Raw genomic sequence first — 18080 nt, 5'->3', positions numbered from 1 at the left:
TGTCTCATGTCTCAAAAACAGAGCGAAAAACTCTATCCCTAAAATTCCTACCCTATCCTTCCAACTGGATAAATTTAATTGCTTATTTTATGTTTCCTTCCAATATAAGCTCTATTTGAGAAAATACTTTCAGCTTTTTGATCGTTGCATTTTAGCACTCAAAACACTTCTTATATATGTCTATCTGAGCTTAATAAAATGTTATTGAATTAATAAATTATACAACTGGAAGGTAAAAGGATTCCCGGAAGACTCTGAAGTAGGAAGCACCAAGAATCTGCCTCACTGCCTAGGCAACAATTGTATTGCCAGAATTTGTCTGATGTAACTATTTTGAAACTCTGGAATCTACTGGGGGCTGGAAATTTTCAGAGGATGATTTTCTACAAGAACAAAAAAGATCATCCTAAAACCATATGAAATCTTGAAAAAGAAGAACCAATCTGGGAGACTCATCCTAATTTTAAAACTCATTGCAATGCTACAGTAATCAAAACAATGTGGTCTTACATGAAGAGAGACATAGAAACAAATGAAATAGAATAGAGAGCTCAGAAATAAACCTTCACATATACAGGGAGAGGATTTTTGACAAGTGTGCCAAAGCCATTCCATAGGAATTGTCAATGGGGAAAAGATATAGGTCCTTCAATAAATATTGCTGGTAAAACTGAATATCCATATGCAAAAGAATTACAATTGAACACTTAACTACACTGCACACAAAAATTAACTCAAAACAGATCAAATCTAAATCTAAGCCCTGAAACTCCAAACTCTGAGAAGACAAAATAGGGCAAAAGTTTAACGACATTGGATTTGGCAATGATTTCTTGGACATGACACCAAAGGCACAGGCAACGAAAGAAAAAATTAGTAAATTGAACTTTATGAACATTAAAATATTTTGTATATACCACTATACTACCATAGAATAAAAAGGCAACCCACAGAATGAGGAAAAATATTTGCAAAACATGTATCTGAAAAGGAATTAATATAGACAACTTTAAAACTCAACAACAACAAAAACAACTGGATTCAAAAATGGGCAAAGGAATTAAAAGGATGTTTCCCTGTAGAAGATATACAAACGGCCAATAAACACATGAAAAGACGCTCAATATCACTAATAGTTTGGAAAATGCAAGTCAAAACTAAAATGAGATACCATTTTACACCCAATAAGATGACTACTACAGACAAATAAAAACATAAAAACTGTTGTAGAGTATGTGCACTCTTGATGGGGATGTAAGATGCTATAGCTGCTGTGAAAAACAGTATGAAAGTTTCTCAAAAAATTAAAAATAGTATTACCATAATATCCAGCAATTACATTTCTGGGTATATAACAAAGAAATTGAAAACAGACTGTGAAAGGGATATTTGTGAAGTCATCTTCATCGCAGGATTATTCACGATTGCAAAAACTTGGAATACACACACACACACACACACACACACACACACACATATATATATATAAAATATAAACTTACATATAATATACATAAACATATATATACATACACATATAAACACACATAAATATACACACACAACATATGCATACATATATACATACATACACAAAGGAATATTATACTATTTGCCTTAAAAAGAAAGGACAATCTACGGCCATACCACCCTGAATGCAGCCGATCTCGTCTGATCTTGGAAGCTAAGCAGGGTTGGGCCTGGTTAGTACTTGGATGGGAGACCGCCTGGAATACCAAGTGCTGTAGGCTTTAAAATACATAAGATTTTTTAAAAAAGAAAGGACAACACAACATACACATACATACATATATACACAAAGGAGTTTTATTTTGCCTTAAAAGGGAAGAACATTCTAACATATGCTACAAAAGAAATGAACCTTGAAGACATCATGCTAAGTGAAATATTGCATGGTTTCCATTTATATGAGGGACCTAGAGACTTAGGGTAGTCAAAATCATAGAATGCGAAAGTAGAATGGTGGTTGTCAGGGTCTGGGAAGAGGGAGAAATGGGGAATTATTGCTTAATGACTATGAATGGGGTTTCTGCATTATAAGATAAAAAGAGTTGGATAATGGTTGGTTGCACAGCATTAAAATGTATTTAATATCACCAAACTGTACACCTAAAAACATGATTAACACGGTAAATTTCATGTTACCTGAATTTTACCATCATAATTAAATTGAAAATTAAACCCCCGAAACCCTGTGTGATATGATCCATTTTAGGGTTAAACATATACTTAAAGATATTTATTTATTTAAACAAGCCTCAAAATACAGACACCAATATGTCACCATTATACCTTTTCATCAATGAATGTATACTTGCTGATAGATTACCAAATAATTCAAATTTTAAAACCAAGATTAGAAATTAACTGCCTTTCTCCAAACTAAAAAACAATTGCCAAAGCCTTTTCCTCATCTCATAAACAGGAGCAATGTATTAGATTTCACCGTTTTTATTTTACATGCCTTTTTTCATTATATACCTTTTCAGAAAGATATGTCTGTTTTAGACTTTTCAGACTAGAAGTGGAAATCACACAATTACTAGGATCACAAACATATAAATTGTTTTAGAACTATCGAAGCATTTAGGAAAGGTAGAAATACAGTTGCCTAAAGGGGAATAAATAGCAGTTTGCAGTGACACACAGATTGTCATTACACAAACAACTCTAAACAGAGCTGTTTAGAAGGTTCCCAGCTCCTAGGCAGACACCATTCCCAGGTGTTGTCTCTTTCCCTCTGCCAAGTACTTCTGGTTTGAGCAGGTGTGACTGCATGGTGGGAGGAGGGAAAGAAGTTATGCTTGGAGGAAAGTTATTGCTGGTGGAGCTGATGGGAGTTAACTGTCAGGGCACTGGGGCAATTAGTAGATCACAGGGCTACCTGCAGCTCCTCCATCTGATAATTAAAAACACCACTAAGTGCTTTGTTTTTGTTGCACATACTTTTTCTGTCAAACCTGGGTGATAAAATTACAGTTTAAAATTTACTGTCTATCTCCCATATAGGACTAAAAATATTTTATTGTAATTTGGTAACTGCAGATAAAACCTGAATCTTCCTTTTAAACTGTTTATAAATTAGACAGCTATGGAAACAGTAGGTCATTTATTTATTCAGCGGTTAGAGTTTGCCACTACTAAAGTATTTACTGCTTTTTAATAATGTATCATTTGTACCATGATTCACGAGTCAATGCATCAGTGCATCAAGTAGATAAGAATTTTGTAAATAACTTAATGGGTCTATCAAAAGAACACATTTTTAACCATAAAACATATATATATGTATATACATATATATGTATAAAATATATACATGTGTATGTATGCACATATACATACACATCTATATATCAGCAGAGCTGTTTTTCATGCATGCACAGTCAGAAAATAAATATTAATCGAATGTCTACTATATGTAAGGTACCACAGTTGAACCTGGATATACATTAAGGAACACAGATATTCTTTCTGCCTTCATCATGCTTACAGTCTATTGGAAATATGATGAAAATAAATAAGCAAATAAAGAAATGATTGTGTAACTATAATTTTTGAAAAGTGCTATAATATTTTTAATAAAGATACAGTAAAAGAATAATAACAGGGAAATATGATGTGTATGTATGTGTCCATTTGATCATGAGTTACTTGGATAAGATGACCAGAGAAAGAGTCTCTTAGGCTGTGTAGTTTAAAGAGTCTCTTAGGCTCTTAGCTGATGGATGAGTTGGAAACAGAAAAACTGCAACATATAGAAGGAGATGCATATAGATGAAAAGTATATATATATATATATATATATATATATAGAGAGAGAGAGAGAGAGAGAGAGAGAGAGAGAGAGAGAGAAAGAGAGAGAAATGATAGTTTCAAGAAGATCATGAATACTTTAAAGACCCCCACCAATATGACATAAAAAAGCTAAGGGCAGAAATAAGTGTGTTGCAGTATTATTAAGCAAATATGTACATAATAAAAAATAGCAATAAATAGCATAATAATACTATTTGTAAGAAATGAAATTAAGTTACTCCATATATATGAGGGGAAAGCATACATCATATTAGTAATAAAAATTATACAGAATGCAGAATGAAAAAAAAGTAAAAACTCCAGTGAAGAAAAATGCAACACAAAATTATGGAAAATAATACATATTCTACCTACATATTATTTGAGAATATGTGACCTGACAGAAAAAGATAACAAGCAAAACAATAAATTAAACAAAAAACCATCACTTCCGATCTTCTTACTCATTCCCTTTAGATCCTTGATTCAAACTTGCAGTCCCACCATGATCTATGGATCCCATCATTTTTGATAGTACTCATTTTCCTAGTGCCAGAGATGGGAAAAGAACTTTAGAAACTATCTTAGTTTGAGACTTAATGTTAATTTAAAAACTAACAAATCAGAATGTGGCTTCAAAAGTTAAAAAATACAGACTAATGTATGTGACAGTTTAGGGAAGCACATCCCTGGAATTTTTTGTTGAGTTTTTGGCAAGCTTGTTGAAAAAATATGTAGGCTACTTGGATGGATTACAAATGAAACAACTAAAATGATGAAAGGAATGGCTTACAAGGACAGATTAAAGGAAAAAATATGTATGATTTCAGCATGTCAGAAACTAAAAAAGAAACGTTATGGTTTACAAATTTTTGAAACGTAAATTTGAGGTAAAAAAAGAACTCTGTGTACAAGGTACACAATTATGAGTATATTAAAAAGAGAAATGAAACGATTCCCCGGTAATAATGTTAATTGTTTTATAGTAAGAGTATTTGGACAAATGACCGAAGAATGTGCAAGAATTAAAACCACTAGGCAGACATATTAGACATTCCTAGTAACCTAAACTATGCAGACCTCAAAATACATAGATGGCCATCTGAACAAGATAAAGTAGGTCAGGGAACAACTGCAGAAATCTTCCTATCCCCCAGCTGTGTTTTAAATTTAGAAGGAAGTCTTCTGTGGATTTGAGGCTTTTCTCTGTAAGTGTGCTACAGTGAAAAGATTCCTCAATTTGGATCTATAAGACCTAGTTCTGAGTGCTGATCAGTTATTCTCTTCTCAGTCCATATCCTCATCTGTCAACAGGGATAATAACCCCTTAAGTTGTGGGTTTTAAAAGAGCAGTTTTTATGAACACATATTATATGTACTTAAAAGCATTGCTGTTAGTGAGATATATCAATTATTATTATGAGTGTAATGTGTCAAAAGCTATAGGATGAAGACTGTCAAAGAGAATAATGCTTGAGACTAGGCTATTGTATCTGTCATCTGCTTAGGGAAAATCGGCTCTCCTCCAGGACACTGCTTACCATGCAGCCCTCTTAATTGGATACTGTTTTGCCTCCTATAACTTCCAGGTCTGAACGTGTGGTACCAGTTCCTTTGCTGCTACAAGCCACTTCCAGAAGGCTTTCCCTCCTCTCTCTCAAAACACTCAGTTTTAATTTCATGTTGTCTCTACTCCTCCACCACTCCTTAGTATAAGTACTTCTGATCTCTGAACTACATCCCCCATCCTTAAAGATTCCTGATTTTGGTTTACTGTCATCCTCCCCAACATTTCTTGGGGCATAATATTTTGTGATTTTAGTAACAACAAAGATGATTTTTCCAACACTTGGCCATTCAGTGCCAATTTTCTTCCAATCATCATGTCTTCTACCCTCCCTGAAACATAACTTCTATAGTCATACTCTCATGATTATAATTACCAAAATTTTAATTACATTGGGATTACTACAATGCCTCCAAATCTTTTTCCTCCAGTCATCTCTTATTATCTTCTTACCCATTCCCTTTAAAACCCGAATTCAACCTTTCAGCCCTACCAGGATCTATAGATCCCATCACTTTTTTTTTTAATCCTATCACTTTTTAACAGTACTCATTTTCTTTCTGCCAGAGATGGGGAAAAGACTTTAGAAATTATCTTAGTTTGAGATTTACTAAAGAAAAAAATGGGTGTAATCAATGGAGAAATCGGTAAGTGGTTAAATACTTCTGGAAATGCATAACCACAGAGACTAAGTTGGGAAAAGAGATAAGAAGGATCAGAAATTAGAATAGTGACCAAGAATAGGGTCAGTGGAAATGAAGGATGAAGAAAGATAAAAGACAGAAAATTCTAGTAAGAGACAGAAACTCTGAGAAATTTAAAATACTGGTAGCTGAGTAATTTCATGTGATGAGAAAATCTAATAAAGAGCATTGCCAGTAGGTACTTAAAAATAGAGATGAGAATCATTAATGTTGGGATCTTTCAGGAAGTCTAATGCCAGAATGTGAAAAGGGCTACAAGCTCATATGCGAAAGTTTTTAAGGGGACAAATGATGGGGAAGAAACAAGGTTCTGAAGCCACTGAGGAAGTGAAGCATGCTATGAAGGTTAGTAATGGGTTCCAAGGGGGAAAGGAGGTGTTCCATGCTAATGGAAAGAAAGAAAGTGTTAATGTTGAGAAGCAGTTTGAAATATCTTTTGAAAAAGCAAGTAGTATGCCAACCTCTCCTCATCTCTTGAGTCCAAGAACTGAAAAAAAAGAAAAAAAAGAAAAAAAAAAGCACAACTATAATTACCTCAAGTAAAGTAGTACAGAAGAAGGGAGTAAAAAATAAGTTGGAATCTGAACATACAGACTCAAATTCAAATTGCTCACTCATTCCAGGTCATATGACTTATTTGAATCTCAAGTCCTTATCTGTTAAATTAGATTAAAAATATGTTCTCTGCTTCTGTTCCCTAAAGTAGAAATGTTTCCTAAAGTGAAAAATGCTCATGTCTCCTAAAGTGGAAAATGCTTATAAAATTTTAACCATTGTGTTATTATTTGGGGGGAATAGACATAATAACACATGTGGAGATAAATTTTAACTGTTAAAACAATTTACATATATACCAAGGAAAAAAATGATGAGGATGATCTCATATTAGATGGCATATAATATGGTTTGGCTCTGTGTCCCCACCCAAATATCATCCCAAATTGCAATCCCTATGTGTTGAGGGAGGTACCTATATCCCCTAAATGTCCAGGGATGGAGGTGACTGGATCATGGGGGTGGTTTCCTCCATGCTGTTCTCGAAGAGTCAAAAAGTTCTCACGATATTTGATGGCTTTATAAGTGTTTGGAAGTTCCTCCTTCACTATTCTCTCTCTTTCCACCATGTGAAGAAAGTCCTTGTTTCCCGTTCGCCTTCCACCAGGATTGTAAGTTTCCTGAGGTTTCTCCAGCCATGTGGAACTGTAAGTCAATTAAACCTCTTTTCTTTATAAATTACCCAGTTTTGAGTAATTTTTTTTCCCCCTCAAAACAAATCTCCTTCTGTCACTAGGCTGGAGTGCAGTGGCCTGATCTCTGCTCCCTGCAACCTTCCCTCTTGAGTTCAAGCAATTCTCCTGCCTCAGCCTCCTGAGTAGCTGGGACTACAGGGGTGCACCACCATGCCCAGATAAATTTTGTATTTTTAGTAGAGATGGGGTTTCACCATGTTAACCAGGATGGTCTTGATCTCTTGACTCATATCTGCCCACTTCGCCCTCCCAAAGTGTTGAGAGTACAGGCATGTGCCACTGTGCCTGGCCTTTGGATATTTCTTCATAGCAGTGTGAAAATTAAGTAATACAGCCTAATTCTCATGGCCTTGTAAAATATTTAAAATTAATCCAGTTTGAGTTTTTTTTAATAAACCACATTATTATTGAATAATTATTCAAATAAACCAGAAAAAATGTTCTAATTGATGTAGTTTGAGACTATTTGGTGCTTTTGTTTGGCTAAAACTTATTCACAAGGTTAGGTAGAAATGAAATTAAATGAGGATGAGATGTAAAGCAAATTAAATACCTTCATTAAACTAGGAGAAATAAAAACCTTGTTAACCTCTAAAGTCACTTTGTGCTATACGATGTATCTGAAAATTACAGAGAAAGCATGCTTCGACACACCATATTGAAGAGCAATGAAACAATGTAGAGGAGCAGTGAAATCCTACCGAATTAAAATAAATCATAAAAATCTTGCTGAGATCAAACTGAATGTCAAGATTTGAAGAAAATGTGTTTCAAACCACTTTCCAAGTGCTCATCTTCTTTCCCCATCTTCACTATTTTTACCAATAGTGCATTCTAACACATTAATGCTTTCTGACCAAATGAATGAGCACACTGCTTTATTTCTGAATGTGAAAAAAGAACTTTACACTTTGCCAATATAAATTTGAAAATTTCAAGTTATTGTCTCAAGAGAATAAGTATAATTTACTCCTTCTGAAATAACTACCAGTTAAATAATGATTAGACATATTGTGTGTGTTTTACAAATAACAAAATCATTTAACAAAATATCTCCATGATATACAAGATGTGCCACTCATTGAGACAGCACCGTCTAATAGTTAAGAGGACAAGCTCTAGATTCTAATTCTAATAAGCTACTTAGTAGCTCTATGATCTTATAACCACTTTGGACCTCCATTTTCTCATTTATATATCAATAATAGTAGCACTTGCTTCAAGAGTTTTGAGACTTAAAGATGGTAATTAGAACAGTGGAACGCATAGTACACACTCAATACATGTTAGGCTTGAAAAACATTAGAATGAATGTCCGTTGTTAACTTATCTGAGCCTCTTACTGCTGACATGGTGGTGGTCTCTAATGAAAAGAAAGTGAGGCCGGGCGCGGTGGCTCACGCCTGTAATCCCAGCACATTGGGAGGCCAAGGCGGGCGGATCACGACGTCAAGAGATCAAGACCATCATGGCCAATACTGTATGTTGAAACCCCGTCTCTAGTAAAAAAATACAAAAATTAGCTGGGCGTGGTGGTGCGTGCCTGTAGTCCCAACTACTCGGGAGGCTGAGGCAGGAGAATTGCTTGAACCCGGGAGGCGGAGGTTGCAGTGAGCCGAGATCGCGCCACTGCACTCCAGCCTGGTTCCCGGCGACAAAGCAAGACTGCCTCAATAAAACAAAGAAAGAAAAAGAATGACGGCTGAAAAATTATTAGTTTGAGATCAAAATCAAATTTAGTCAGAAGTGTCAGAAACTTGTGCCTAAAAATGGGATCAATCACTTAGAAGCAGCTTTTCTTTTAATTGAAGGTTGGTGACAAACACAGCTAATTACTTTATATTTCTGCCTGTACTATAATATATTTTCAACAATGCTCTTGCAGGAGTCTTGAGAAGTATTTTCAAAGTAGACTCATCCTACAACACATTAGAAGGAATAATTATGTAAGAAAGTGAGAAACAAAGCTTTTAAAGTTCCTGAAACTACTTTGACCTATTTTTACATATAAAGACACACTACTGTTTAAATTTTTCAAGTACTTTTAAAGGCAAACTGATAGGAGGGGTAGCTACATTCAATTCAATGTATATTAAGTGCCTGTTTGGGTTTTCTTGTTTGTTTTGCCTGGAACTATTCTAAGCCCTAGCTCTGTAGAAAGCACAAAACATGAAACAAGAATTTGGCATATAAACATTAAAGCACTGTGAATGGTAATTTGGTTTTTGTTTGTCTGTAAACAACATTCCAAAAAAGTTAGGGTTTATAATACAGAAGTTAAACTGTAGAAAGATAAGTAAACAGAAAGAATAGAATAGTTAAAATTAGAGTTCAAGTAGCATTTGGAGAGAAAATGTGCTAAGAAGTGTGCAGCAGAGATGTGAGTGCAGACCTGAGGCTCAGGTCTGTGGGTGGGAGACTGCTCCACATCGCAGAGAGGGATTTGCCCATTTATTTCAAATAAAAAATATTCTCCAACATATCCACTCAATTGTTTTGAACTTTCCTGCTTGTGTCATAAGCCCATTTCATCCTGGCTGACCTCATATAATCCCCAGTATCAGTAAAATCTAAATGGTTCCCCTTAAATCTAAAGTACAAGAGGAGATTTAAAGGATTATTTTGCATTCCCGAAAATACCACTTTGTCAAATACCAAGCGTAAACCTTAAGGAATGTATGGTGGCCTAACCCCATTTAGAGATTATCTTCAAATAAAGCATGTATCATCTAACAAGAGATTAGAACCTTGGTCTTCCCATTTATGAGATATTATACCATATTAAATTATTTTAAGAGATCATTTTGATACAAACCTGTTTTAGAGAAGAGAAAAGGCAAAGCCAAGTCAATTTTCTTTCTCCATAGAAACATTCACATTCAAGTGCTTTAGTGCTTAAAAAGCCTTCACCTAAATTCTTGTACTTAAATCCTCCATTCTAAGTCACACACTATAAATCTGAACAATTCCTACACAGTTACTATCACTATAATAATGCATATTTTAAAACAAAATAGCAGCACATTTTCTAAAATATAACCAAATAATTGCAAGCCATCTAATCTACATTGTAAGGTCTGCTTCTTTTTTATGAAATTGAGTTTTGTGTCTTGTAATACTTTATTACTTTATAAGAAAAATAGTTTTTAAAAATTAACATTTTGTTTGACACAATGGGAAAAAAAAGTCCTACATAAGTAAATTCTTCAGATATCTAGCTATTTCACCATTAAGGAGGTTTTCAAGCTTAAATTTTTTTACAAAAATTTTTTTTTCAATAATGTATACATTTCACTGCCTTTGCACCCAAAAAATTTTGAACATCTTGCAGTGAGGCTTTCTATAGGTTGCAAAACCAAGGTTAGTACCAGCTCTTGCATTCTCTTATACAGTGATACCTTTTGGCCTTTACACTTACCACCCGTCCCCCACCCCTTACCCCCCACCAGCATGTACCCGGTTTTTTTGTACTGTAAAATATTACTGCTTTTAAATATACTATTTGACTCTTCTCTTTGTCTAAATGTTGGCATGTTTTACTGCTCTGATTAAGCCTGACCTATTACTTCATACGCTTTTCATTTTCTGGATTCAGTTTATAGAGGCCCCAGAAACTTGAAAGTCAAGAGAAATAAGCTTTTCTAGGATACATGATCTAAGGCCTAAATCTAACATCTATTTTTGTGGTCAGAAGTTTCTGGTTCTTTCTCTTAGGTTCTCAGCTATGTGATATGTGGATGAAGCTTAAAGGCAAGTGGCTTCTCCAGAAGTGGAGTGGATATAAATTACTGTACACTTGATAGCTTTAGGCAGGACAGTGTGATCAAATCAAGATGTAAAATCCCAAGTTGTTCCCTAATTTAGATCCCAATTTATTTTCACTTATGTTTTTAACTTCAGGTTTGATGCACAGAGGTTTTACATTATCATCTTCCTTTTCTTTCCTTACAAAAAGATAAGTTAAAGGTTTCACAATGTTTCAAAGATTTGCAATCTTCTAATAATGATAAAAAATACCATTATCAATTTTACAGTAGATGTTGTGTCCTATTTGCCATCTAGCAAGGGAATGAGGGAGGAGGGAAGAGGAGGAGAAGAGATGGAATGAAGAAGAGAGATAGTTTTTATCTTAGAAGAACTCCGACATAGAAGGAAAGCCACTGGAAACTGTTTGGCACAATGTCAGTGATTGTATAGAAACTTCCTGAAAACAGTGTAATGATGGATCTGTAACATGATTTTGAGGGCTACATCAGCAGATGCTAGAACTAAAAATTATCAGTTAAAGGTCAATTAAAATCAAAATGTGTGATTTCAAGTCCCTGAAAGCAGTTGATACAGAGGAGGCACATATATAGGAATTCATACTTAGCTGAAATGGGGCATGACAAAGCTTTATTCTCATGACATTTGTCTCTTTTAGCCACACGACTTGTTTTATTTAGAATCTTCTAAGATCTTGAAAACATACACTTTACCATCATGATAAAAAGAGTAAGTAAAAGCATTCTTCTCTTTCCAGTGCAGTAGATGCATAGGAATAAACAGTTGAGTGTATATGCCTGTGTAAATCAATATAACAGAATTTCTATTCATGAAACTTACAGTTCCTATGAAGAATAAGCTTAGAAAGAATGCTATAAATTTCACTAATAATTGTTTTACTACAAACACCTCATAGCTCTCCGTGTTTTTCCTTGGAAGGTACTCAGAAGACCTTTCAAAAGTAATAGTTCAACTTAAGTGTGCACTTGAATATCTGTGTTTCCAAGTTAAAATCCTATGGTAGAAGGATTCTACCTTACGATGCCCTCTTTTTTTCTTTCTCAGGGAAATGCTGAAAACTCACATTAGTTTCATAAAGAGTAGAAAGTTACTGTATGTTGATCTGCAGATTTGCATTTATGAGTTTACTTCTTTTATTCTTCCATTCTTTTTTTTCTTTAAAAGATCTTCGTTGATTATCCTGACATCTGCTGGTGAGGGCACAGTTGATTCTAGTCTACATTTCCCTTCAACAACTCACTCAAATCAAAGACTTTTCAGGGGTATTTTCAGTGACAACTGATAATACATTAAGTTTAAGTATTTATCATACTTAATTTTTAGCTGTATTACATAAGAAACCATGAGAAACATTTTAATAATTACTTCACATTGGCAGCCATTTGACTCTGTTTATAAATGCATGTTTGCTTTGATTAAGCAAGCATTATAATCATTATATGGACTATGGTAAAAAGAAAAAGAAAATCATCCCAGAGGCATAGTTATATAGTCTATAACTATAGAACATGTAAGGACGATGCTAATCATCTTTCCTAAAACACAGAGAAAAACTGAGTAATAGGAATGGCTTAGCTTTGGTTTTCTACTTTTTACAATAATAATGTTAGTTCTCAACCTATTTAGCAAATAAAGGGTAAACTGATTAACTATGATAGAAGCCATAACGCTAAATACATATTTGCAAAATTTGCTATTTTTTACTCAGTATCTAAATATTATGATTTAATTCTGACTTGAACTGAGTTCTGAAGCCTGCACTGTTTCTTTGGCAGACATATAATGAAGCTACTACATCATGATCACTCAGTGTTATTGCAACTGCAAGTGTGTGCAGTAAACAACAAATATCAGAATTACTTTTCTAGGCATCAAGAAACTCTCTCAGGAGGCAACTTTTGCAAAATTATTCACAAATGACAACAATCCTTCAAAGATAAAAAGTTTTACCTAATTAAAACTTTAACTTAAAAGTAATAGCTGGTACTACTAATTTAACTCTAAAACCAGTCAAACTTATATTTTCTGATGGTATTGAGTAACCATGCTACTTTATTTTAGTCATGTATATCTTATTCTTTTCCTTCACATTGCTATAATTTTGTGAGAAGGAAAAATCACATGTATTGAGAGAGAAAAGCACACTTTATTAAATATTTATTTAAAATACCCTAGAGCCTGAATAAATGATTTATATGAACATTGACATTAATATATTTGAGAAAATCACAACATAGTTTTAATTCAGAAAAGTGTTCAGAAGTACAATACATTTGTTTAATTTTTAAGATCTTTGCAACTTCAAGATCAAAGAAGGAAAAATTGACAATCCCTATTTTTTAAATGATTTTTAAAATTATTGTAAGTCTTTTCTCAAAACAATATACACTTAAATACATTTCGATTCTAAGGAAACATTTCAGGAAAAATCAGAAAAACATTTTCAGAACCAGAGGAAAAAATTGCGTGTTGTATCACCACAGTAGTCAAAATTTTGCATTATTGTCAAACTGTCACATGAGACTACTTTATTTTTACTTAATTCATATTTTTAATTCAATATTTCTGAATTATTTTTATGTTTTACCTTGACTCTGATGTTAGCATTTATTTGTAAAGTATAAAATGTAATGGTTATATAAATTAGGCAAGAAGATACCAAAGTGTAATAATAATAATAATATAATAATAACATAAAAGACAGAAACTTCTTATTTCTGTATAAATATAACTATACTAATCATAAAAGGTTAGTGCTGTTTTCTGGAGTGAGAATGTTCAGGTATTAATTTATTCTCATGTAGAATTAACTAAAAATCGCCATTGATTAAAAAAAGAAAATGTAAATGCCAGTGATTCATAGTATTTAGGACATGTCTAGACATTTTTAGACAGTGCCATTTGCTTAAAGACTTCAGGCACAAACTGCAGGCACAGGGACAGATTGCATAAGATGTCACGTGCTTGCTGCAACTGTATGCACGTTATTGAATTTTTTAGAGCAACCCATACCATGAATAATTTAATAGTTAATAAAATATTCAATCTGACTGATCCATTGGTTTAATTTTAAAACAAAGGCGACTAATAAAAGGAGTTACATATCCTTATCAAATCCCAGGCATTAATGCAAGTAAATTGCAACCCACACGTAAGGAAAACACCAATTTCTAAAATACATGAGATTAACGACTGGGGGCCGGGAAGGAGTGAGTGCGAGGAAAATTCTGTGTTAGCACTGGCTTCAGTAAGTTTGCCCTAAGTTTAATTGTTTGGAGCTGTCACGGAAGCTATACTCTGCCTTCTGCAGAGGTGAGGGACAAAAAAATTAGAGAGGTGCAAGTTTTAACAGAAAAAGCCCATGCAAAATGGTCTATTTCTTTTTCCTAAAGCCCGTCGCCTTTTCTCACAGGCTAGCTGGTGGGAAAGGGAAGAAAATCTATTGAAGAATATGGAGTATCCAGCTGCCAAAGCATTGTCTAAGAGACCTAGGATGGAGAGTCCAGGCAACATCTCCGTGGTTGGCTTGTCTGGTGGAGTAAGCTGTGCCCTGGGCGCGGGTATCTTCAGGAGCCAGAGCTCCTGGCTACAGAGAGCCTGGACTCGCCGCGCCCCAGGGTTCCCGCAGTCAGACACAGCCGGGCGAGCGCGGCCACACGAGCTAGACGCACTGTCTTCTCCTCCACCCCGCGCCGCCCTCCACCACGGAGCGGGGACGTACGGTGGTGGCGGTGACACAATGCGTGTGAGTGGGTGAGTGTGTTTTCGTGTTTGGGGTGGAACCGTAGGCGGGGATGAGTAGGAGGAGTGCCTGCAATCTCCCTCCTTCCCTTCCTGCGAAGAGATCAAAGTGCAGGATAGCCAGACGGGAATTGAGAGAAAGGAAAAACGGCAGCCGTGGTAACATGCTCTCTTTTCCATATCGCTGGAGACTGGGCAGAGCAACTACTGGAATCATGACCATTTCTTAACCTTTAGTGGAGTGGCTGCCTCTGTGTGCTAACTGGAAGGGCACTTTGTACACGCAGGCGAGGCACACACCTACACACACGCCTACACGCTGGGGGAAATAACCACATTCCGGGGTACAGAGAGCGGCCGAGGCAAGGCGCAGCCACGGATCTCTACAGCCAGAGCTGCGAGGGCCTCTGGCCAGCAACACCCGGCTTCTTGGGCAAGTAGTCGCCCAACAGTCCACAATTTTCCCGTGACTCAAATAGATGGATAGGTGCATGGATGGATGGTGCAGAATATTCATGCTGTGTCTAATCTCAAGTGGACTGGAGCCGACAGATTTTTAAATCCAACTACCTTTTTTAGAGGCACAGCATTTAAAATCCTGTAGCTCACTCAGCCCTCCACTTGAAGCTGCCTGCAGAGGATTCTCTTACCCGCGGATCCCTCAGAAGGGGCCGCCCGCATCCGTGAGCGCAAGAGTGGCACAGTTCCCCACGCACAGCTCCCGCTCACCTCTCCACACACCCTGCCTCCCCCGCTGCCCTTTTTCGGAGATAACTTCAGACCCTGCAGGCGGCAAGACCCAGGTCAGGACCAGGGTTAGTAAGGACGAGCCGCGCCTCGCAGGGTACCTAGAAGTTGCCTCAACAACTCAGCAGGACACTCGTCGAAGTCCTGCGTTTTCTTTTAAATGCTTTTTCTTTTAAATTTAATTTAAGTTTTATTTTCCTGTTTTTATTTTTTCTTGCAAGTCACAGAAGGCATCACCCTACAAGCTCTCGCAACTTTTCCGCTCCTGAGCGGGGGCGGGCGGGGTGGCTTGCCCCGCACTGTTCCCCGTGACCAAGAGTTAACACTCCGACCCGGAGAGGGTGCACAGCAAAGCTCCAGGCCCTTGGGAGAGGCGGGTTCCTGGGTTTTGCTGTAATCGATGCTGCGCGTCTAGGATGGGGAGGCGGGAGAAAGCCCAAGTCATCTGTCAGACTCCTCTCCACCTCACCCGCGGCCAAAACGCCCAGCGCCTAGGTCTGGGTTTGCGAACGGCTCAGCCCGGGCCCAGCGCCAGAGCACCGCACCCGGGGGCGGACGGCCCTGCGGCTCCCCAGCCTCTTCCTGCATCCACTAGCTGACGCCCGGGCGCACTGGCTTCCCCAGCTCCAGCCCCCACGAAAGCCCGGCGGGGTATCCGCAGCCAGCATCGCCCGCACCGCCTAAAGAGGGTTTGCGCCGAGACCCAGTGGCCGAGTGAGACAAGGAGTCGCTGGTTCCTGGGGAACGTTGTCCTCCGCCGCTCCCCACTGTCCTCCTCGTTCCTGTACCTCACCCCGGTACCCCGCACCCTCCTCCAGGCTCAGCCCCGCGCACTCTGCTCAGACTTTGCAAGCACTTTCTCGGGGCACCCAGGACTCAACGCCTCCTCCGCGCCGCCCGCGGCGCTCGCCCTTCTGTGCACACCGGAGGGACCGCCTCCGGCCCCCTGCGCGGCGTTTCCCAGGGGACTCCGAGCCCACCCCTCACCCAGCGGCCCGCGTCCCGACGCCTCACCTTTGACGAACTGGGGGACGCCGAGGCTGAGCCCGACCAAGAGCCAGGCGGCTACCGAGCGCTTCATGATCCCGTCTCCCGGTCGTGACCCCCGCTGGCCAGGGGTCGTCTCGGCGGGCAGTGTAGCGGAGCTGGCACCGCAGGGCAGCAGCAGACTCCGCCCCTACTAAAGAATTCAAGAAGACGTCCTCTTTCCGCAGCGCTTTCTTAAACAAATTCTTGGAGAGAGCGAGAGGGGTGACCACAGAGAGGAACCTTTCCTTCCCTTTTGCCTGTGCTCCGGCGCGCGGAGGTGGGTGAGCTCCGGGGAGCGGCCGGCGGGCTCAGCCCTCCGCGGCGGGTGGGTCCCGGCAGGCAGCGGCGGGCGGGGCGCGGGCTCCCGCGGCCGCGCCGGGTCTCCTGAGCCGACGGGCAGACCCACCGGCAGACGCACGGACGGGGCGCTCGGCTCTGGCTGTTCACCGCGCCGCTGCTGCGGGGCTTCTGACTTGGAGAACAATGAAGCGTGAGCTGGAGGGGAGCGAGCGGGCCGCCGGGAGCGCACTGTGTACAAACAGAGGCGGCGTGCGTGTGAGTCTGAGCCTGGCAGGCGCGCTCCCCACTTCCCCCGGAGCCCGCCCGCCCTCCGCCCGCCCTCTCATTCACTCCCGGGTCTCCCCCTCCTCTCTCTCTTCTGCTCTCTCTCTCTCTCCCTCCTCCCTCCCTCTTCCTCTTTCAGCTCCTTCTGCTGTCAGAGAAAAGGGAGACAACTGCAGCCACACCCTAGCACCTAGCACCTGCCATCACCTCTGAAGTTCCTCCTCCACGCAAGCTGGAGACTCTGGAGTTAAGAGCTGCACCCTTGCTGCCTTAGAGTCCCTTGGATGCCAGCATTGACTTTGTAATTAACCACGTTAAGGATTCTCCGGAACTTCCTTTCTCAGTGTAACCAGGAAAAGAAGTTAAGAGATTTTGAAAAGTGGCTCTTGGGGCACAAAGCTGCGTGAGAGACAGAACCCTGCAAAGTGAATTGCCCGGTATTTCTCAGGAAATGCAACATAGTCAGCATCCAGACTCTAATCAGCTAAGACAGGGCTGCTCTGCTGGTCTGTCTACATTTTAGTTAGCTCCAGGGCTGGGGAGAGAGGGTTGTGGGCTCATCTGCTCACGGGGGCAAAAGGGTGGGAGTAGGAGACATGCATCTCGTTAAGCAGGACATCTGTTTCAGAGAAGAGTGGGGCGATTTTGGAAACTGTGCAAGAAGATAGGCAAGGACAGACCCTTCAAGCATCACTAAGGTGAATCAAATTTTCCTGCTATCCGCCAAAATAAATGGACTGGTTTTTCCAGTGAAAGTGATTGAACCAAAAATACAACTAATGGCTTACAATTGTGCTTTCTTCTCTGGTTTTCGTTTAGAATGATTGCTTGCTGTACACGAATCCAATTCCAGTAGTTACAGGTACCAAAATG

At 38.8% G+C, this 18080-nt stretch overlaps 1 protein-coding gene and 1 pseudogene across 3 annotated transcripts in view; one reads left to right on the top strand and one right to left on the bottom strand.

Moving 5' to 3' along the window:
- Positions 1-17207, bottom strand: part of EDIL3 (EGF like repeats and discoidin domains 3) — a 434019-nt gene extending 416812 nt beyond the window's left edge. Inside the window, exon 1 of one of the 3 annotated variants that reach the window (XM_003920781.4) lies at positions 16629-17207. In XM_003920781.4, coding sequence (XP_003920830.1) covers positions 16629-16695 — 67 coding nt within the window. In that variant the 5' untranslated portion in view covers positions 16696-17207. The remainder of the gene's footprint in view (positions 1-16628) is intronic. The other 2 variants (XM_003920782.4, XM_074384070.1) reach the window with 2 other exon arrangements.
- On the top strand, positions 1634-1751 carry LOC120365679 (5S ribosomal RNA; annotated as a pseudogene).
- Positions 17208-18080: the final 873 nt, after the last annotated feature.

Source organism: Saimiri boliviensis, chromosome 1, assembly GCF_048565385.1.
Source record: "Saimiri boliviensis isolate mSaiBol1 chromosome 1, mSaiBol1.pri, whole genome shotgun sequence".
Lineage (NCBI taxonomy): Eukaryota > Metazoa > Chordata > Mammalia > Primates > Cebidae > Saimiri > Saimiri boliviensis.
Note: the sequence above shows the minus strand (reverse complement) of the source record. Positions and strands in the feature narration are given on the sequence as shown.